The 22,434-nt window shown below is 37.9% G+C and overlaps 1 protein-coding gene across 19 annotated transcripts in view; it reads left to right on the top strand.

The window, feature by feature from the left end:
* The window catches only part of EFCAB11 (EF-hand calcium binding domain 11), a 144,715-nt gene that overhangs the window by 5,628 nt on the left and 116,653 nt on the right, over nucleotides 1-22,434 (top strand). For all 19 annotated transcript variants that reach the window (XR_003134826.3, XR_007412501.1, XR_003134819.3 and 16 more), the window contains exons 3-5: nucleotides 402-447; nucleotides 15,371-15,472; nucleotides 16,272-16,362. Coding sequence is in view for 8 of the 19 variants with exons in the window: in XM_025442799.3 (XP_025298584.1) it covers nucleotides 402-447; nucleotides 15,371-15,472; nucleotides 16,272-16,362 (239 nt within the window). In the remaining 11 variants the exon portion in view is untranslated. The remainder of the gene's footprint in view (nucleotides 1-401; nucleotides 448-15,370; nucleotides 15,473-16,271; nucleotides 16,363-22,434) is intronic.

Genomic DNA, 22,434 nt, shown 5'->3' with positions numbered 1-22,434 from the left:
TGTCTGTCTGTGTCTCTCATGAATAAATAAATAAAAAATTTAAAAATTAAAAATTAAAAAATAAAACGGATTTCCCCTTTAAAAAAAAATAAATCCCAATTACTTAACATGCGGTATGTTGCAGGTGTACAATATAGGGATTCAACAGTTCCATACAACACCCAGTGCTCATCACAAGTGCCCTCCCTAATCCCCATCATGTATCTAACCTATCCCCCCACCCCAGATATCAATGGAAGAATAAAATGATTATTACAGCTGTCCTGTGATGTTACTTGTCTGCCGAACTCAAGAGTTGGTTTCTCATAAAATGCAATCCTTCCCCACACCCCAAGAATTAAGAATTCGTACTGTGAAAACATTTGATGAAATTGTATGTGCTTTTCTTTTTTCTTTTCTAGATAGAAGCTGATTCCATGATGTCTTCAGTAAATCCAAACACTTCCGGTAATATGAAAGTTAATATTAATTTTTAGATATTCAAAAAGCTAAAATTAATAAAAATAGAGATTATAAAGCACATCTTTGTTCTGTTTCAAAGAAAAGTTTTTGGTCCTTTAATGTATTCATAAGTATGTATGTTTATTGTAAGGAAGTTTTAAACCATTGAAAGGTATAAAGAAAAAACATTGCTTGTGATGTCAACATCTAACTGATGATGGAGATTTTCTGATTTAGATGAACGGAAGTGGCATCCCCTGCAATGGAAAGACTGAGGGAAAAGGTATGGGGTTGGGGGAGACCCAGAGTTCACTTTTGAGTATGTTAAGTTTGAAAAGTTTCCATCAGTGATGTTAGGGCACTCGGGCTGCATGAATAGAGAATTCAGAGGAAAGCTGTGGGCCAGAGAAATAAATTTGGGATTCATTGGCATATAGATGGTTTTTGAAGCCAAGGAGATGGATGAGACCACCTAGCAAGACAGAGTGAAATGAAAACCTTAGGAAATGGGATCTTGAGAAGTCAGGGAGTTAGGAAATGGCAGAAGATTTAGAGGGGGTGGACGGGCAGGAGGAAAATCAAGGGTGTCTGATCAAAAGTGAGAAGTAGATTATTCCAAGGAAGAGGATGTGGTCAACAGTGTTGAAAGGTCAGGTAGGTACTAACAGAAGAGTATCCATTGGAGTTGGTGACCAAGCTGTGTTTGCTGAGTTTGGAGAGAGCACTTTGTGTGTTGATGAAGCAGAGGCCAGGCCTGAGTGGGAGAAAAGTCTTTCAGTAGGTCCAGAGCGGCTGGGGTCTAGAGCAGTTTTGTTTGTTTTGCTTTTGTTTTTGTACATGAAGATGTGTCTGAATTTAGGCTGCTGTTGTTTTTGGAGGTAGAACGTGCTAGATTGGCTTTTTAAAAATTACCTTTTTTGGGGGAAATAAAGCTTACAGAAAGTTGCAAAATAGGACAGCCCGGGTGGTTCAGCGGTTTAGGGCCTCCCTTCTGCCCAGGGCCTGATCCTGGAGACCCAGGATCGAGTCCCACATCAGGCTCCCTGCAGGGAGCCTCCTTCTCCCTCTGCCTGGGTCTCTGCTCCCCACCCCCCCATGTCTCTCATGAATAAATAAATAAAATCTTTAAAAAAAAGTTGCAAAATAAAAATAGTACTGAGAACGGTAAAGAGTACTGTATACTCTTTACCCAAGTGCACTTATTGTTAACATCTTACCCCTTGGGCCCCTCCTATCACCACCTCTTCCTCTCGCTGCTCTGAACCTAAAACATAGCACACTTACCAACTTCATAAACTTAAATTGATAGTATATCTTTTTTCTAATTTACTGTTTATTTTCCAGTGTTGTCACTTGATCCGATAGTGTCCTTAGTAACATCGTTCCTCATTTAATACAGGAATTAGTCTTTGATGCCATGTCTCCTTAGCATCCTTTAATCTGGAACATTTTTGTCGACTTTTTTTGCCTTTTTATAACATTGTTATTTTTGAGGAAATAGCCCAGCCCTTATTATTATTATTATTATTATTATTATTTTTTATTTTTTATTTTTTGAGAATAGTCCTTATTTGGTGTTTGCCTGGTGTTTCTCTGTAATTAGGTCAAAGTTAAGCATCTTGGGCCAGAATGCCATTTAGGTGATCTGTCCCTCTCTGATGCCACTTCTGGAGGCACACAATGTCCATCTGTCTCTCATCGATGATAGTAATTTTTATCATTGGTCAAGATGTTGTTCAAGTTCTCCATTGTATTCTGTTTATCTCTTCTTCCTCTGCAACAAACAAGCAGTCTGTGGAGACACATTGAAGATGTTGCACATACTTTGCTTCTCATCAAAATTTCCCCCTAGATTTGGTGACTATGATTCTTGTCTGACCCAGCTTTTGCCATTATAGTTGTAAAGTAATGATTTTTTTTTTTTTATGATTTTTCTAATCCCAGTGCTGCTTCCTTATTTTTCCCCCTAAAAGATTTATTTATTTACTTGAGTGAGAAAGAAAGAGAGCACACGAGTGGGAGGGGCAGAGGAAGAGGGAGAGAGAATCTCAAGCTGACTCCCCACTGAGCATGAAGCCTGACATGGGGCTCAGTCCCAAGATCCTGAAATCATGACCTGAGCCAAAAACCAAGAGTTGGATGCTGGCTGTGCCATACAGGCACCCTGCCTGGTGCTTCTTCCAGGGAGCCCTTGGCTATAGGCAAGAGACCTCCCCTTCTTGATCAGTCGATCTATTTATTATCAGCATGGACCCATGAGCTGTATGCTTTTAGTAATTTACATTCTCTTAGTTATAGTTATTTTAGTTTTCACTTTGTCACAGACTTGGCCACTGAGTGCTTCCTCAAGCTGGCTCCTGGGTTTCTGACCAGTGTGGCTTTTTCTTTCTTCTTAAAAATCTTTTATTTTTAAAGTCTTATTTATTTGAGTAATCTCTATACCCCCTGTGGGGCTTGAACTCATGACCTGGAGATTAAGAGTCACATGCTTTTCTGACTGAGCCAGCCAGGCGGCCCTAAAAATCTTTATTTATAAATGTTAGATTTGCAAAGGAGTTTACTGGATTGCTTTTTTGTATTCAAGGTCTGGAATTGCATATGAACAATGACTCTTAGAATACGATTATTGGCAAGAGAATGAGTTTTTGACAAACTTCCTAACTTGATGCACTTTCTCCAGGTTATTAATTTCTTATAAAATCTTTGTGCTTTCAGACTATTCAAATATTATTTATGTCATGTTCAGTTAGTTGTAACTTCTTGATGATGCCTTCCTTGCATTTTTTTCTGTGGGTTTGTATGTGATTTTCTAATCTAAAAGATTCCTGCCTTCTGGCAGAAGGGTTTCCCACATTTTTTGAGTTGATAGGGTTTCTCTCCATAACAGTCCCCTGACAGTGAGTGATTCCGTCTGGGTGAAGGTATTCCCCACACATTATACACCCAGCACTGCTTCATTTTTTGACTTTTCTGATATAGCAAGTGTGACCGCTGCTAGAGGCACTCTCAGATCATTCATTATTTTCATAGATCTCCCTAATGTGTGTTCTCTGATTCTGAATTAAGGATTTACCTTTACACAGAGGGTTTTCTTTCAGCCAGTTCTTTGATGTCCAAAGAGGTGTTCTTCTGGAAGAAAGGTTACCCATGTTCTTTATAGGTATAGTGAATTCTCTGATATAGACCCAAGATTGACTCTGAGAGAACTTCTTCTACATTCAGTATCATAAGACACCCCTGCCCCCGCACTGTGTATTATCTCATGCTTAATAAGACTTTATGAAAAGATTTCCCTGCCTGTGTTATATTCGTGTGATTTCTCTCCTGTATGGGTAATTTGAAGGGTAAATTCTGGCCGAAGGTTTTCTACCTTTATTACCTTCTAAAGGTTTCTCTTATGTGTGCATGCTCTGATATAGAGAACTGATGTCTGGCAAAAGGCTGCTCCATGTATGCCATTGTTAGTCTCATCCCATTAATGAATGAATGAATGAATGAATGAATGAATGAAAGAATGAAAGATATATGTATATATATTTCTGATGTTTGAGAGACTCGCTTTGACTTTTAGCTGAAGATATGTTTGTGAAAATTACATAATTTCCTTTGTGAATTATCTAATTCTTGAGCTTCGACTTCACATAGAAATATTTCTCATGGGATGCCTGGGTGGCTCAGTCAGTTAAGCGTCTGCCTTCAGCTCAGGTCATGATCCCGGGGTCCTGGGTTTGATCCCCACATCATGCTCCCTGCAGAGCAGAGAGTTGGCTTCTCCTTCTGCTTGTGCACTCTCTGTCTCTCACATGCTCTCTCTCTCTCAAATACAAAAAATCTTTGAAAAAAAATTAAAAATATTTCTTACATTTGTGGGAGTCACAGAGCTTCCTTTTGATACTAGTATCATGTCCATTAGAGCTTTTTGTTTTAGATAAGAGTTTCTGGACATTCACTGCATTTAGATAGTCTTGCCCATGCCAGAGTCCTTTCATATATAATGAAGACTGCCTTATTAGGGAACATTTTCTCAAACTCCTTATGGCCTAAGAATTGGCTTCACAACTGGAATTTTTTTTATAGTAAAAATAGTCTTCCCTATGAGGCCTTTCTCACTTTGAGGATACACTCCTGGACCTGCTCCTGTATGCATTTTCCTGCGTTTAATATCAAGGGTATTATGTCTACTCTCACATCCGTTTCTCAGTCAAATCGTGAAGATGCTTCTTTTCACAGCATCTTTTCCTAATAATTAATTTTAAGGTATATTTTAAAAGGTTACAAAGTAACTTAGTCCTCTGAGAAATTCAGGGGAAGATAAGGGGAGGAAAGAGACCACAGTGTAGGTACTTAGAGCCTTGCTCCAAAATTAGTGTGAAAGAACTCTCAGTCTACAGGTTTCCAGTCTTTTCCCTCCCTCTATTTTTTCTCTTTTCTTTCTTCTTTTTTCTTTCCTCCTTCCTCTTCTGGTCTCCATATCATTGCCAAGTTAGCCTTCCCAGATTATCACTTCCTTTAAGGTTAGACTTTAAAGTCACAGTACTACCTTTCCAACTAGCTTTAATTTGTTTTCCTTTGAAAAGAAGACTCAAGACCACAAATACCCAGAAGAAAAAGTCAAAAAGTCATCCTAGCAGGAAATCACTACCAAACTCTTGATTGCTGCTACCGTAATTTTTTTCTATTAGAACTTTTCACTCCTGAACTAATTTCAGACCATCAGCTCCTTCTTTTCACCCTTTCCATCATGAGTCACCTTTTACAAGTTAATTTTCTTGCAGGAAGAGGTTTTATACAAGGTTTAAATGTTTTGTCAAATATCTTATTTCTCTCCTTAATGTTTTGATCTTGAAGAACTGAAATGTTGGCCATGGCTTTCTGGAAACTATTTATCCAGGCAATACTATTTTTCCAAAGTTCTCCTTGATAGCCTTGACTTGGGAGTTCTCTAGCTAGATGTGGCTCTTCATACGTCCAGACAAGTCATACCAGCTCTCTAGCATGCCACCCTAAAAGATTCTCTGTGTAGGCCATTTGCTGCCCAGCTTCCTGGTGAGGTCCAGACTCACATCCTGGATTGATCCTGACTTGGCAGAGTCTTGACCAAGCACACACTTCACATAGTACCTAAATCTGGGTGCCCAGGTCCTACTTCCCAGGAGCTTCTGGTTTCTCTCAAAGGCAGGTTGTTTCTGTAGATTTTCCTTATAAAAATTAAGAAGAGTGAAAGTTAAGTCAAAGCCATTGGAAGCAAGAGTAGAAGGTCTCCAGGAAACGCATATTGGGAGAGTATGAGGGCAGCCAGAAGAAGTAGCAAGAAGGCATTTTAAATTATATATGTGTATATATCTTATATTTAAATATTATATATATATATATATATATATATATATATATATATTTATTGAAGTTCGATTTGCCAACATATAGTATAACACCCAGTGCTCATCCTGTCAAGTGCCTTCCTCAGTGCCGGTCACCCAGTCACCCCATCCCTCCACCCATCTCCCTTTCCACTTCCCCTTGTTAGTTTCCCAGAGTTAGGAGTCTCTCATGTTTTGTCACCATCTCTAATTTTTCCCCGCTCATTTTCCTTCTCCCCTATAATCCCTTTCACTGTTTCTTATATTCCCCATATGTGTGAAACCATGTAATGATTGTCAAGAAGGCATTTTTAATGCCTGTAATCTAACAAGCAAGTATCAGCAAACACTGTTTGGGTACCAGGAGCAAGGAATTATATTAATGGAAGATAAAAAAAAAATCAAGCCTCTTGTTTAAGAAGCAGCAGATCACTGTTGGGGTGGTTCTAACATATACTATTGCTACTCTGTTGAGAGGGTTGTATTTCCTTATAGCCGTTGTTCTCTGTGATGCAGTTCATACCTTCTCTAAGTATAGAGAACAAAAGGAGGTTGCAACTAGAAGAGACCTAGAAAACTTATTTGTTCCCTTCTTTAAAATGAGGAAATTAGGCTCTAGAAAGGAATAATAAAATATCTCAACCCTGGCATTTGATGGTTCTTTATTTGTTTACAAAAGAAATCTACATGTGTTAAAATATTATAATAATTTCAGCTGTGACTTTCTGAAAGCTTTCCATGTGCAGACTCCATGATGAGCACTATGCATAAATTGTTAAATTTAATATGACTCTGTGCTATCACAATTATCTTCATTTTATAAGTTAAAAACATTCTGAAACTCAGGTCAAGTTAGACTGGCATAGCTAGCTAAATAGTAGACCACAGTGGTCTGCTCTCCAAACTTATCTTCTCAACCATTTGATAAACCTTCCCTTGATTTTAAAAAAATTTTTAAAGATTTTATTTATTTGACAGCACAAGCTGGGGGAGGGGCAGAGGGAGAAGCAGGCTCCCCGCTGAATAGGGAGACCTATGTGGGGTTGATTCCAGGACCCTGGGATCATGACTTGAGCTGAAGGCAGATGCTTAACCGACTGAGCCAACCAGGCGCCCCTTCTTCCCTTGATTTTAATAGTGCCAAGGGTCATTGTGACAGAGCTGAGTCCAGTGTTCACTCCCCCAGGAACTTCATCAATGAGTTGAAATCAGGAGTGGATCAGGACACGGAAGGTTCTCCACCGTTGCTAGAGGTTGATGTCAGATCTGGTTCTGAGCTACCTAAACTCCAAAACAAATAGGGATTGACAATCCAGTGATCAGTGTCCATGCAATAGAAACGTCTTCTCTAGAGAGACAGTTTTCCCTGATACAGGATATTTCTTTCACGATGTCACATGGAGGAGAGACTGATGAGTGTACATTGATGTTCACAAACTATTCAGTAAAATGCCCTGGTGAATTTTGTAAGGCTCTTCCTTAAAGTTTCTTCATTGCAGGCAGTGGTTTAATGCCAAACATGTCTCAGCAGTTCCATGAATGGCAACATGTGATAGCCAATGATTTGACTTCATCGTGTGATAAATTGTTGAGCATTTTATTTATTTATTTTGTTGTTGTTGAGCATTTTATACAAATAACAACAACAAATAAGATTTATGGGACTTTTGCTTAGTATGTCAAGTACCATGAATAAGAAATATGGCATGAGTATTACCCCACTGAATCCTCCATGGCTGTCGGGGTGTTTTCATCCTGGATCCAAATAAAATATGCGTAGGGGAAAAAAACAAAGTACTTCTAAATTTTCTTTTCACTAGGTAATTAGATTAAGCTTTTTTTTTTTCCTTCCTGTTTTTATATTACCCTTTGAAAACAAGGAACATATTCCACTTGCATACTTAGAGCAGAAAAAGCTTTCCAGGAATTTACTTTTAACCTTCAACTTAAACAATAGAAAAATCAAAGAGATTGACTCATCATAATGGTGATTATGAACTGTTTGACTTCAATATGAGTTCAATTGGAAAATAATTTGTGGTAGAGCTTAATGGCCAATTGGCTTGTATACTTTTCTTTATTACTGTCTCATCTGAGTTGTCTTGAGCCCAATAGTTGATATAGATTGTTTTCCTAATTTTAAATCTAAATGTCCATTTTCTAGTGTTTTAAGTTCTACTGTAAACACTCTTTTTTTGTTGTTGCATATGTTTTCTTGCTTGGAGCTCCTACAGAAGGAACTAGGGTCAATACAGCAGGTTTAGTAAGGTTTCACTTGTTTGACTTTAGCTCTTTTCTGTGATCAGGAAATGTACACACATAATGCTTACCTTATCTAGAAATCATCATCATAGGACCATTCTGCAGTATTGTTCACCTATAGATGTTCACCTGTAAATTAATTTATTTCATTATGCATTTAGAGGATGCTGAGTAAGAGTCATTGTAGGGTAGGAATGAATTAGGAGACTCAGATACTGACCCAAGATAAGGAGGATAAAAGGGTATTGTCACTTCATTCATGGCCAGTGTTAAATAATTACTGTGGACAAGCAAACTTCTAAGAGATAAGAGGAGGAAGACAGGAGGTGCAGGCTGGCTCTGGGGGCAGGATGGCTGGGATTTGCAAAGGTGGAAACTCAAAGCAGAAGACTTAGTGAAATGAATGAATGCAGATGCCATCTGTGCACTTGGCCCTTGCTCCTGGTGTTCACTGTGCTTTGCCCTTGCCAGTGTGGATGCAGAATTCAGCATGGATTACCTACCCGGCATGCTCCATGTTCACATAAACGTCAAATGTCCTGTCAAATGCTGAGGTATTTGCTACCAGTACAGAGAAGGGCTTTATCTCTCACTCTATCTCCCACCCTCAGAGGCTGAGACTTCTCCCAGATTTCTGCTTCCAAGACCCCCTCTTCCCTGCCAGGCACCCCAGAATTGCATATCCAAAACTATCCGGTGTCATACTGTTAGTAATGAGTCCTAACATAAATGAGACCACCCCCTTAGAATACTTTTACCTCTTGCACCAGCATGGAGCATAGTGCTTACCTATAAAGGAGTTGTGTTCGGCAGAGTAAGCTACCCTGATGGAAGGGGCGTGTCAAGAAGAGGGGGAATTGAAGACCGCTATGCCTAGGAGGAATAGTGAAGCTTTAAATTCCAGAAGAAGATATCAGGACTTTGCACTATGAAAGGGAGGAGGAACCTTGGAAGGTTTTTGAGCAGGAGATGTACATAATAAAAAAGTAATGATTCCTGTTCATGTTTGATAGAAGTATGGTTTTATTGGTTCAGATTTCTCTATTCTCTTATAACCTGTTTTTACTCTTCCTTTTCATTTTCCTCCCAATGATATAGTAAAACTTGATTTCTTCCATTAAGGTAGATTCTTTGCTCTTTATTCCCCTATTCTCATTCAGGAAGCCCGAAGAAAATGTTAGTCCTCTGAATTTACTTAACCATCCTACTGTGGCAGCTCACCATTGTTTTTGTTTGTTTCAAGTTTTTATGTAAATTCTAGTTAGTTAACATACAGTGCAATGTTAGTTTCAAGAGTGGTGTTTAGTGATTCATCACTGACACAGAACAAGTGCCCTCCTTAATCCCCATCACCCATCTAGCCCATCCTCCCAGCCTACCTCTCTCCATCAGCCCTCAGTTTGTTCTCTCTATATAATTAAGGGTCTGTTGGATGATTTGTCTCTCTTTCCCCCCCCTGAGAAACAAAACAGATAGGAGCTCCTGGGTGGCTCAGTAGGTTAAATATCCCACCCTTGATTTTGGCTCAGGTCATGATCTCAGGATTGAGGGATTGAGCCCTACTCAATCAAGTGGGGCTCCTTGCTCAACAGGGATCCTGCTTAAGATCCTCGCCCTCTCCATCAGCCATCCCCCCAACCACCTCCAGGCACTTGTGCTCTCTCTCTAAAAAAAAAAAGAAAGAAAACAAATGAACATAGGGGACATCTCACCACATTTCGCCTTCTGTTCTTAGAGTCTTTTTATGGGGACATATTTTGTCCCTTTTTTCCCCTCATGGCCTCTAGAAGTCATAATCTGAATTTTATTCCTCCAACTAGAGAAGGCTTGCATTATCTTTTAAAAAGCCACTTAATCCTTTTAAAACCTCCTTTTTAGGCATTTTCAAGCTCTGGAAAAATTAATATATAGCACAATGAATGTGAACCCTCCCTTTTCTCCCAATCGAGGGCTAGACTTACAGTCTAAATAACTTGGCATTTTTATTGTTTTTTCTTTCACTCTCCCTAGGTTTATTGCAGTTTCTAATTTAAGCTCACTGTGATAGCCAGAAACTAGATGACTTCATTTTCAAGAGGATTTCTCTGTGTGCACTGGCCCTGAAGCTTAGGGTCAGTGGTTTTGTGAACTACAAAAAAATATACATAATGAAACTTTCAAGCAAAAAATGTATATGGTTTTATTGGACATTTTGAATATATCTATCCCTGTGGTAAAAGATGATTATTCTCCTAGGAAACTACTTAAAAATCAAAAAATGGAAAAGATAACATTCCTAGTCTTTCTCTATACACAACATATCTATATCACCTACATTAAATGGTTTGTAAAATGTAAAATCTATGTATTTGTTATAGAATGTGGAAAGGGTCCATCTTGCTAAGAGTCGTTTATAAGATGGAAGGAAGTGTTTACCAGAGGTATACAAAATGCATAGACCTGCAGAGTCTGGAAGGATTTGTAAAGATTACTGCTCCCGGTGGTCTTGAAGGCATGGTCCCCAATCCCGGGTACTGTGAGTGCACTTCCAGGGGCACTGCCAAATGGGGAATTGGGGGGGAAGCCACCTTGCTCCATACAAAATAGCTCTGCTTTCATTTCCTCTATACATTAGGCTTTCTCATTTTATGAAGAACCACCTTTCCTACAGCTTAAAAAAAAAAAAAGTGCAAATTACTGATAGAGTCCAACTACCCAGGTGATATCCAAACACCTTTTGTAAATAGATTAATAATAAACTCACGTGTTTATTAATAATAAACACGTAGGTCTGTGTAGTTCTTGGTTTTGTTACGATCCCAATGTGCGACTATAATAAAGTGTATTTAGGAAACTGTTATTATGGAACAATGTACACAGGAGACCCAACACTGTATTTGAAATTAAAATTTTCTGAACATATTCTTTCACTCCAGGGGTGGACACAGGTAAATGCATTTGTTATTGAGTATGAAATCTGATGGCAATAGAATTACTGAAAGTCTTTGTGAAGAGGTAATTTTAGGTTTGAATATTGTGACAGCAGGTGGAGCTAGTAGTAGAAACTGTATTTCTAGGCCACTTATAGAGCAGCAAGATGTATAAAACTTACATTAATGTTTTTGCATTTCAGAGCTTTAGGAATAGCAAACTATTATGCATTGGCTTTGGAAAGTAGTTGTACTACTACAGTGTGAGAGCCAACCTGAATGAAACTTTACCCTTTTTAGAAAAGGGGTTTGCACTTGGGTATGTGTTGCCATGGAAGATTAAGACAAGTTAAAGGGCAGGGGAGTGGAGGGAACAGTGGGGATGAGTTTACATGGCTTAATATTACTTGATGACTCTTAAAATATGGACTTTAAAAAATCAGGTATATGATCCTGTGGGAAAATAGTGTAAAAGAACTTGATTACATATATGGAATTAATTGTGTTATAAGATTGTTGTCTTTTTTAAGTGGTAGTAAAAATTCTGTTGAAATCCACATTTCCTCCTAGGAAAAACTAAGAACATTTATTTGCCTTTTATCCCACAAGATTATGAAATAAAGACCTACTTTATAACTCCAAATACCAATAGGTTTTCTAAATATGTAATTTAGAAGATATTACTGATGTCCTTTGTGTGTGTGTATGAATCATGCATTGAACCATGGATTTATCCTGTTTTTTTTATCATCATTTCCCTAAATCAGATGCAATGATAAGTAAAGAACAAATATTATGCATGTATAGCTTTTTCTCTGAATTTTGTTTTCTACTGTATCATATGGATTGAGAAATAGGGGTTTCTAAAATAATGGTTTATTTTGCTGGCTAGGTGAAGAGAAAGTAACCTCCTTTTGGCATATTAGTTTTACAGAGTTATGAGATCATTTAAAACACATTTTCGTGCTTTTTGCTGAAAACTGGAAATAACATCGTCCTATTTACTTATTCAACAACAAATATGTAATGCATACCTACTATGTGCCAGGCATGCTAAACACTGGGGATAAAATTTTAAACCACATACAGAGCTTCCCTTCAGTGGTTCTCAGGTAGACATATGATCAAATCATTACTATTGGACCTAATAGATGAAAAAAATATCTGTTATGAACAGAGGGCTGTTGGGTCATAAAAAAGGGACTCAACTGGGAGAAACCAGGGAAGACTTCAAAGAAGTATGCACTACTTGCATATGGATGGGGATGTAAATTTTCAGTAGGAGAGAAAGGAGAAGCCCTTCCAGGCAATGTGCCCAAAGGTATAAAAGGGTCTGTTGCCTGGGGGAAGCCTCAGGAAGTTTGCTAGAGAGGCCAGAAAGGTAGACTGGAGGAGATTGTGAAGGGTCTCCTAGGGCACCCTGAGATCAGTAAATATATTTTTCAGAAATTTCAGATAATCTAGATGCTATCTAATTGATGAGATTTTGGCATGCATGAAGGTAAAGTTAACGGATTTGATCCTGTGGGAACGTGGCATGACTAGACTTCAGTTTTATCCTCAGCAAGTGGTCTGAGTATGTTCTCCGTTCTCAGAGGTCACCAGATGAAGACAGAGCTGCATCCCTACGGATCTTCAGCTGTGATGGGAGGAAGGCTGCATATACTAGTTCCATACAACACACATTTACTGAGCACATGCCAGGCACCCTGGGAGGTGCTGGGAGGTGTGCCCTGTTGCTTAGGGATATGCAGTTGCTGCCTTGACTTTTGCTCATGGTTTGTCTCCAAAGCATCAGACAGTTGACTTGTCCACATTACACCTCTCCCCCTTGTCTTTCTCATCTCAAAATGACTCCTCAAGCCGGGACCTAGGAGTTACTCTTGGCATCTCCTTTCTGACCCACCACATCTCACCCCTCATCTATTTCAAGCAATGTCTAGAAACCTTCCACTCCTCCCTGTTCCCACTGCTGGCAGTCTAGCAACCTTATTTCTGGCCAGCAGGATCCTGACTGGTCTCACCTTTTATTTTGCTTTCTCCCTAGTCCTTTTTTGAGAAAATGGCCAGAAAGATCTTTAAAAAATTTAAATCATGCTATGTCACTTCCCAATTCTCATTTTTCATTGGCTTCCTGTTGCACCTCAAATAAAATCCAAATTATTTCCTGTGGCCCACAAGGGCCAGTGCATTCTGGCCCTGACTGCCTTGCCAACCCTGTCCTCTTATATCACTTTCCAGTCACAGTGGCCAGTTTTGTTCTCTCCCTTCCCACCAAATGGCCTTGGCATATGCTGTTTCCACTTCTGGAATGTTCTTCCTCCTTGCCTTTAGCCACTTGGTACCTTCTTATCATAGATCTTATCTTAAATATTCTCTCCACTTGGAGAGTACTCCATCAGTATCTACTCTGCAGGAGAATTCCTGTCATCCTTTTAGAACTTCCTATTTTCTCTCTTCATTCATATGCCGTGATTTATAAGTATGTGTACTTGTGCAGTTGAACCTGTATAATCACTGTCTCCCCTCCACTAGACCAGTAACTCCATTGGAACTGGAATCATGCATGTTCTCTTTTCTATTTCCAGAGCTCAACACTGTGTGGCACCTAGTGGGTCCTAAACATAGATTGACTTTTTAAGTTTCTACACCTTTAGCTACAAATAAGAAAAATGTGGGAAATAAAACTATATTTTTAGTAAAGTGTAATTGACAGAACATATTAGTTTAAGGTGTTTAACATAATGATTCAATATGTTTATGTATTGTGAAATGGTGACCCAATAAGTTGTTACCACCTGTGATCATACAGAGTTACAAAATTCTTTTTTCTCTTGATGAGAACTTTCAAGATCTATTCTCCTAGTAACCTTAAAATATGCAATACAATATTATTGACTATAGCCACCATGCTGTATGTTACATTCCCATGACCTATTTGTTTTATAACTGGAAGTTTGTACCTCTTGATCCCCTTTACCCATTTCACCCAGTCCCCTCCTCCTCCCCTCTGGTAATTACTGATCTGTTCTCTGTATCTCTTAGGCTTTGTTTTGTTTATTAATTTGTTTTGTTTTTTAGATTCCACATATAAGTGGAATCATACCTTGTCTAATTTCACTGAACATAATACCCTCCATGTCCATCCATATTGTAGAGAATGGCAAGATCTCATTCTTTTTTTTCTTAATGGCTGAATAGTATTCCACTGTGTGTATATGTGTGTGTATGTATGTATCACACGTTCTTTATCCATTTACCCACACTTGGGTTGCTGCTATGTCTTGGCTAGTATAAATAATGCTGCAGTGAATATTAGGGTACAGATACCTTTTCAATTAGTGTTTTTGTTTTCTTTGGGTAAATACCCAGAAGAGAAATTGCTGAATCATATGGTAGTTCTGTTAATTCTTTGAGGAACTGCCATACTGTTTTTCATAGTGGCTGCACCAATTTACATTCCTACCAACATTGGACAGAGGTTCCCTTAAGAAAACTATTTTCTATGTTATTTTTTTTAAACCATTGGAGCTATTTTGGGAAAGGTATACAGCTCAGTATTCCCTCACCAAAAGTGCAGGTTCTTAAAAATTAGCACGTAGTTATTGTATGATTTGGGGCTATTTTTAAAATAGTGATGCATTTTGTAATGGAAATTCTGAGTTACTAAAACGAACTGTTCTTTTTATATATTTAGGGCTCAGTTCACTAAAATGTTTAAATTCTTGGCTCTACTCTTTAAACCTACTACAAAGATCCACATTAGAATTCATTTTAATAGACATTGTAAGCACAGTATCCAACCTCATATGATCATGCTGGGCTCTTTTATTCTGAGAATCACAGGAAGAAGAGCCTGAGGCTGCAGAGTAATGGTGGGGTATACCCAAGGCTGGGGACGATGCCAGCTCTATTGTTTATGGAATATTCTCTCCACCTTTATCTCTGGTATGCAATTGGTATTGACTTTTGAGAAACTACTTCTTCACCCCGATCTCCCAGTTGCAAAAAAAACCCAAAAAACCCTGCCATAATGACATCTGGCTAGGAAAAAAGGGATCAAAGAACTATAAGGAAAGAAAAATTAGGACACCTTGTTTAATAAGTAGTTTCTGACCTGTTATGTCTTTTGGAGTCTAGAGTATTACACTTTTTTGAGGTCACCATTCCTTTATCCCCCGGAAAAGCTCAGTGAACTCCAACAATGCCTATCATTTTTTGCCAATGATTGCTGGGGTTGGGCCTATTTAGCATTTAACAAAATGTTTTTTCAACTTTATAGATCTTTAGGAATATGCACTGTTCATCAAAACTAAGATGAAATTTGTTCATGATATGTATCACTTTTTCTTAAAGAGGAAGATGGTCATTTTTGGCTAATTGTTTTTTTCTGACTTTTAGGTATATTGCTTGAGGAGTTTTTAAGTATTGTAAGAAAAAAGAAAGAAGTCCAACTCCATCGGAATGAAATAAGACACATCTTTACAGCTTTTGACAGGCACTGTAAGTATCTTTAAACTGTTTTGATATTAAAAAATTGCTATTAAGAAAAGTTGCTATGTACTCTCAGTAAATAAAATAATATGCTTGGAAGATTATTTTACTATATCCATTAGCTATTACCTAGATGTTGGTGTGAATTTTTTTCTCTATCACAATCTTAAATTCTTGACATTTGCCGTGGATAAAATAATATTTACAGTTATGTAATTGTACTTAGGATTTGTCTACATTGTAATGGGAATAGCCAAAGGACTGGCCATGTGGGGATATAGGTCATGAGCTACCTACAAAGGTGTGGGGAACCATATGGCCTTTTCCTTTGACTCCTACTCTGACCCCACATGATTGGAAAGGATTGTTTTCTCACACTGGATATAGCTAAGAGAAGTGGTTTTGAACCGCCTATGCCCCACAGATCACATACAGGTTGGGAAGACTTGTGGAGTCCAGGGTCAGCATCTTTGCAATTCTAACACCAAACAAGAAAAACAGTATTTTTGAAGAGTAAATTGTTTCAACAATTTGCATAGACTTGAAGCCTAAATGCCATTATGGCAGTGTATGTCTGCAGTCCATTCCTTGTCACTCAGAGAATCAAATAATGACCTATGGGACCATCTGGAATTGCACAGAAGGAGAGTGTTAGTAGATTCTTAAATTCTTCCAATGAAACAATCTCAGATTACCTTATATTTACTGTTCTTCTTAGAGTAATAAGGTTTCAGAGAAATAAGACTGAGATAACCGTTCACAGGGTTTATAGAAGCAAGTGAATGTTTTATATTTTGATTTCAAATAGATCGTGGGTATTTAACTTTGGAAGATTTCAAGAAAGCATTTAGGCTGGTAGCTCCCAAGTTATCAGAAAGGACTGTTCTGGACGTATTCAGGTAAGGCACAAAAATCTTTATGTATACCCACCCCTTGACTTACCATTTGCTTTTATAAGTTTTCAGTCTTAGAAAGAATACTTGTTTATGTAGATTTTTTCCTGTCTGTGCCCTTGATAGTGGAGTGCTTGTACACCAGGGAGATGTGTGTAGACGTTTATTGATAAGAATGGGAGAGGAACAAAGGAAAAGTAGAATTTGTGTGTGTGTGTGTGTGTGTGTGTGTGTGTATCAGGAAAAAAAAAGAAACTTTATTCATGTTTAACATGGATGATGTTACACATGAGTCTTGAGTTGTCTGAAGAGTGGAGGTTTCTTGATGGTGGTCCCCTCATTCATTTGCTTTCAAAGTTGTTGATAAATGCTGCAGTTCATGTATCCCTGATAGAGTAGACATAGTGGTTATATTATTTCCTTATTTAGACAAATCCTGACAATATGGGCAAGTGGCTTAAATGCAATTTCTGTTAAGCTGCAGAGTAAAGGCCATAGGGACATCATAAGCACGTGATGTGACAAGACGGCAGAGCTGAGTCTTCTCTGAGCCTTTGCATGAGCTTTTCATCATCTGTTCCCAGGTGTATCTGTTAGTGATCCCTCCTGCATCAAGAGCCAGAAAACCCAAAATCTCACGAAACTAAAAAAAAAGACAGTAGTATATTTCTCCTACATAAACACAGGCAGTCCAGGGCTGACTTGATGGCAACAAATTCATAAAAGACCTGGATTCCTTTCCTCTTACTGTGCTGGCTGCCTCAACACCAGGCATTTCCCTCTTGCTGCAAGGTGACTGCTTAGATTTTGGCCATCACATCTGGATTCTAGCTAGGACAGAGGAAAGGAAGCAGAAGCAGAAGATACTCACTTCCTCTTAAGGCTATCCATTGTTTCTACTTATACCCTAGTGACCTAAACTCGGTTTTAATGCCATGGATAGCTGCAAGAGAGAAGAGACTGGAAAAACGTTGTCTTCGCTCTGTGTAGTCATGTGCCCTTTAAGTTGCTGTTAGAGAGGAAGAAAAAAGTGGATAGTAGTAACAGATGGCAGATATTCCCATTTGGGGTAAAAATAATTTCATGAAATCTGATCAGAAGTCAGTGCTGCTCAATAGAAATGATCAAGTTATTTGAAATAAGGACTTGCTCTCACTGTCATTAATGGTGACCTTTATGATGTTCTTTTACTGTAATATTCACAAGCAAGTTGTTGAGCAAGCTATTGAAGGAGACCACAGGAGTTAAAGCCAGATGTAGACAGAATGCCATAGAACAGTATTACTTAGTTGATTCTAGAACAGCAAAACCTTTGAAATATAGTAGCATCTTTGTATACACTTTGTGATGAGATGAGTAATGAGCATCAATGTATTTCTACCTCATGGAAGGAAAGAACAGAGAATTGTTACTGCATATTTCTTTTACAAAAAGGCAAGTGCCCATAATTGCTGACCTTTATATGTTAAACAGTTTTAGTAGGTACAACCTCATAGCTCAAGTGTATTTTTGAAAAATACACTTAAATACAGCCCTTCTATATTATGCCTTGTAGTGTACAAACAATATTAATTCAGCAGCATGTGCACAATTCACCTGTAAATAAATATACCAAATGCTCACAAATCTTTTTTTTTTGCTCACAAATCTTATACTTCTTATGGTTATGGATTGAAACAGTCTGGAGATCACAGCCAAACAAGGCACTTTTGTTAATTGAACATGCCCATTTTAAACTCTCATTTTTATTATTTTTAGCACCACAGTCCCCAAATGAGAATAAATGATGCATAACACATATTAAATGAAGCTGTGAAACCAAATAAGGAGAGGAAAATAGTTCCTCTAAGTACAGATTGAAGTAGGTCAAAGATGCAGAGATGTCTGTCTTCCACAAAACTCTGTTTCAGTGGTGCCAACAGTTTTCAAGAATAAGGAAAAAAAATCAGTTGCTAAGGCTGTTAGTGATACAAAATTGCATAATGTTTCTAAGGTTAGACACTCACTTTTTGCACAGTGGGAGTTGCGTTTGACTTAATTGACCATTGGGAATGGAGTTCATTTCCCAGGTCCACAGTTACCCAGAAGAAAGTTGATAACCAAAGACACTAGAAGAAGACTGTTAGAGTGGGAGAATCCTAGAGAGACAGGGTCATCTTTGGTGTAAATGACTGAAGTTTTCATTACCTTCAATTCATTGACTGCCATAGTTTCCTAAGAAACTAATAAAATCAAGCTTGGTTTCTTTCAGAAGTAGTTGTCCATACTGCACCTTAATTTTTTTAAGCTGTACCAACTAACCACAACAATAAAACCAACCAACCAAAACAACCAACTCAAAGAGACAGATAGGGGGCATAAGACATCAAAGAATCATTTTGCTTGTAAGTTGATGGATCATTCGTTAAAGCATTCCAAGAGCTAAATGAGATATTTTTAGGTTTGTGAATTGCTGCCTAATTACTCCAGGAATGTTTACATTGTTGATTTTATCATGAATAAGAGCTATATGGTTTTAAATATATATATATTGTCAGGGTTTATAACACATCTCTAATGGGTATATATAGTATAACATTTATGATTAGCAATCATAATTTCTTGTTCTAGTTCTATAGTTACGTGGATTCACAGTTCACCTCTAGGCCTTGTGCCATAGTTTCTACTTAGTTGAACTCTGTCCTCTCATAGGGATCATAACTGCATTCCCTGGTGTCTCTCACATTTCAAAATGTTTTGCTGGGCCATTGTCCTTGAATAAGAATATATAATGGATTGAACATTAACATTTTTTAATCACTTTCCTTTTCTTTGAGAATACTGATTAATCTTATGTTGAAAGTCCTCTTAAATTGTCTGTTGGCTTCTATTTTGTTGGCTTGTTTTGCTCACCATGTCTTGTCACATATTTTCAGCAGTCTATTCTTTGTCCTGTGTTCAATGTGGATTTTCTTTTTCTCTGTTATGGTTTCCTTTTTCTTTTATATACTTCATTCTTAAGCTACATATGCTGATGTTTAATTTCCTTTTGTTATTTTGCTCTATTATTTTATGGTATCTTCCCTCAGCCTCTATTTACTTACGATTCTTGTTTTATAGATGTGTTTGCTTTATTAGGGAAAACAATGATTTTGAGATTTTATTTTTAATGAGTGATTGGGTGCTAATAACAGCTTTTTTTTCTTTTTTTTTTTTTTTAAGATTTTATTTATTTGTTCATGAGAGACAGAGAGGCAGAGACATAGGCAGAGAGAGAAGCAGGCTCTTCACAGGGAGCCCAAGGTGGGACTTGATCCCTGAACTGGGATCATGCCCTGAACCAAAGGCAGATGCTCAACCTCTGAGCCACCCAGGCATCCCTATAGCTTTTTTTTTTTCATATAAATTAAGGAAAATAAGTTTTCTTCCAAGGGAAGGGTTTTGAAGAACAAGTTACTTTCTTAAACCAAGAGACAGAAATTGGTATTAGTTTATCTTAGCTCTAAAGATATCCTAAAACGTTTAATATGTGGATTCAAAATATAAGATTCCTTCCATTATTTGAAACTTTGTTTTCTACTTAGAACTAGTAATTATAATTTGTGTGCTAAAATAACTGAAGCTATATCAGAGGTGATGTTTCATTATTCAGGAGTTAAATTCTTTCTTTGAAGATCTTTTTTTTCCCTACCTATTACAAATGGTGGAAGTTCAAGAGGTTTGAGAACTGAAGAGTACTTGTTTGTATGATATGATGAATGTGAGATGATAAGCTGTTTCTAGCACTAAAGGGTTATAAAATATCTTTCCTCTTTAATACTTACAGAACTCATAGAAAATTTTATAGTTTTTTTTTTTTTTTTTTAAACATTCTGAAATCTTCAGTGCCTCTAACAGGTAAGGTTAGAACTATTTAACCTGGCTCTCCAACATCTGGTTCCTTTTCACACCCATCTTTCATTAGCCCCAAAGTCCTGTGTTTCCCTTGGCGTAATGGTTGTTCCTTTGAACATGTGATGTGTATTTAAATTTCATTCTGTTTCCTCTGCTGGCACTGCCTTTCTTTACTTCCTACCTGCCCAGATTAGACCTGCCTTTAAGGTCCTGCTCAATAAAATTTTCTTTTTCTTTATATTGAACAATCTTGTCTCTTTTCACTAAATTTTGGTAGTATTTATGTATGTATTTTTTTTCACTTACTTCATAAACACAAATACAGTGTTCGGGATTATCTTCATAAGGTACTACAAGCTCTTTGAGTTTATGAGCTTACCTACAACTTCCACTTTTCCCAGCATGGTGCCTCATGCATGGTACTTAATAAAAATTGTTAGTTCCTTGTCACTTACTCTGTCCAGTGACAGTGAAGTTCTCACAGGTATTTATTTTTTTTCTGGTTTAATTTACTTCTTCCAAACTAGGAAAAAGTACTTTAAAATGCAGTCAGGAGCTTTAAACTACACATGGCTTTGCCTTCCATTTTTGTCTTTTTGCATGGGGTTTTCATGAATTAATCTCTAATGGCCTCTCTTTGCTTTATTTTGGGGTCGCTTGCAATTCACAATTTAGCCTCAGCTGTTTGTTATCAAGGAGCTGGCTTCGTGTTCTTTCCTGACTTTGCCCGCCATCAGCACCCTGTGGTATTTCTGGCAGGCCTTTTCTCTGCGTGGGTATATTTACTTCTCCATGCCTAGGAGCTTTCTCCATCTCATTGTAAGCACTGAGATTTGCTCTTTCCCACCACCTGTCAATTGGCAAAAAGCTCTGGGAAGCTTCTGCTTTCCAGCAATGAAATGAAATGTGGATGTGCAGAAGCCCCACTTCCTGACCTGCTGTCTGAGGTTCTGAGTGTGCAGGCAGATTGCCAGATACTAAAGTAATGTGGAAATATCGAGGCACCAAAACTCTCTTTAATCATGACTGGAGACATTTAAAGTTATATCTGATATATATGTTTTTAAGATTTTATTTATTTGAGAGAGAGGGTGAGAGCAAGAGAGAGAAAGCATGAGCAAGGAGGAGGGGTAGAGGGAAAAGGAGAAGCATACTCCCCGCTAAGCAGGGAACCTAATGCAGGACTTGATCTCAGGACCCTGGAATCATCACCTGAGCTGAAGGTGGGTGCTTAACTGACTGAGCCACCCAGGCATCCCAGTGTATCTGATATTTTTGGTGTAAGAATCTCATTCTTCATATTACATGGGGAAGGTAAAAAAACAAGGAACCTCTAACTTTCCTTTTCTGGATATTAAAAATGGGTTGATAATAAGAGCATTTTATGACTTTTTGGTGAAGATATTTTCAATGTCAGAGTTTTAGTGGAGTAGGGGTTTAGGAAGTGATAGATATTTTCTTGGCAGAAAGATCATACATGTCTCATGTCACGGCCATTATAGAGGGAAGGGTTGTCATGACCTTGGATAGAATGAACTAACAGACTCTTCTTTTACACTGATTGGAAGAGAGTCTTACAGAGCCAAGGGGCCTAAAGGAGAGTGATTTAAAACAGCATTTATTTTTCAGGGCGCCTGGGTGGCTCAGCTGGTTAAGCATCCAACTCTTGGTTTCAGCTCAGATCATGATCTCAGGGTTATGAGATCATGTTGGGCTCTGTGCTCAGTGTGGAGTCAGCTTGGGATTCTCTCTCTCTCCCTCTGCCCCTCCCTACTCTCTCTTCTCTCAAATAAGTAAACAGAATCTTTTTTTTTTTTTTTTTTTACCACTTATTTTTCAATTCATTTGCCTCTCTTTTGAAGTAATATTTCTCACTCTTCTTTAACTTTCTGGAATTCTTTTCTGCTGGTAGCACACTTGTTGCATATCATTTTCTCAGACAAGGAAAGGTTTCCTAGTCATTATTTTGTGTATCAGAATGGTTCTCTTATAAATGTAGTCATGTGACCTCAATATGAACACAGTTATTATAGTGAGTACCTACTATGATGAATATGATTATTGATCCAGAATTATCTGCATGCTTCTGTGTATAGAAAAGTATTTTTTTTTCAAATCTAGAAGTCCTATCTCATTCTTTGTATACAGATAGCTGTTACAAGCAATATCTGGTGTGTAAGTATAATGGCCAAAGAAATAGACTTC

Source organism: Canis lupus, chromosome 8, assembly GCF_003254725.2.
Source record: "Canis lupus dingo isolate Sandy chromosome 8, ASM325472v2, whole genome shotgun sequence".
Taxonomy (NCBI): domain Eukaryota; kingdom Metazoa; phylum Chordata; class Mammalia; order Carnivora; family Canidae; genus Canis; species Canis lupus.
The sequence above is the reverse complement of the archived record's forward strand: the minus strand, read 5'-3'. Positions and strand labels throughout refer to the sequence as shown.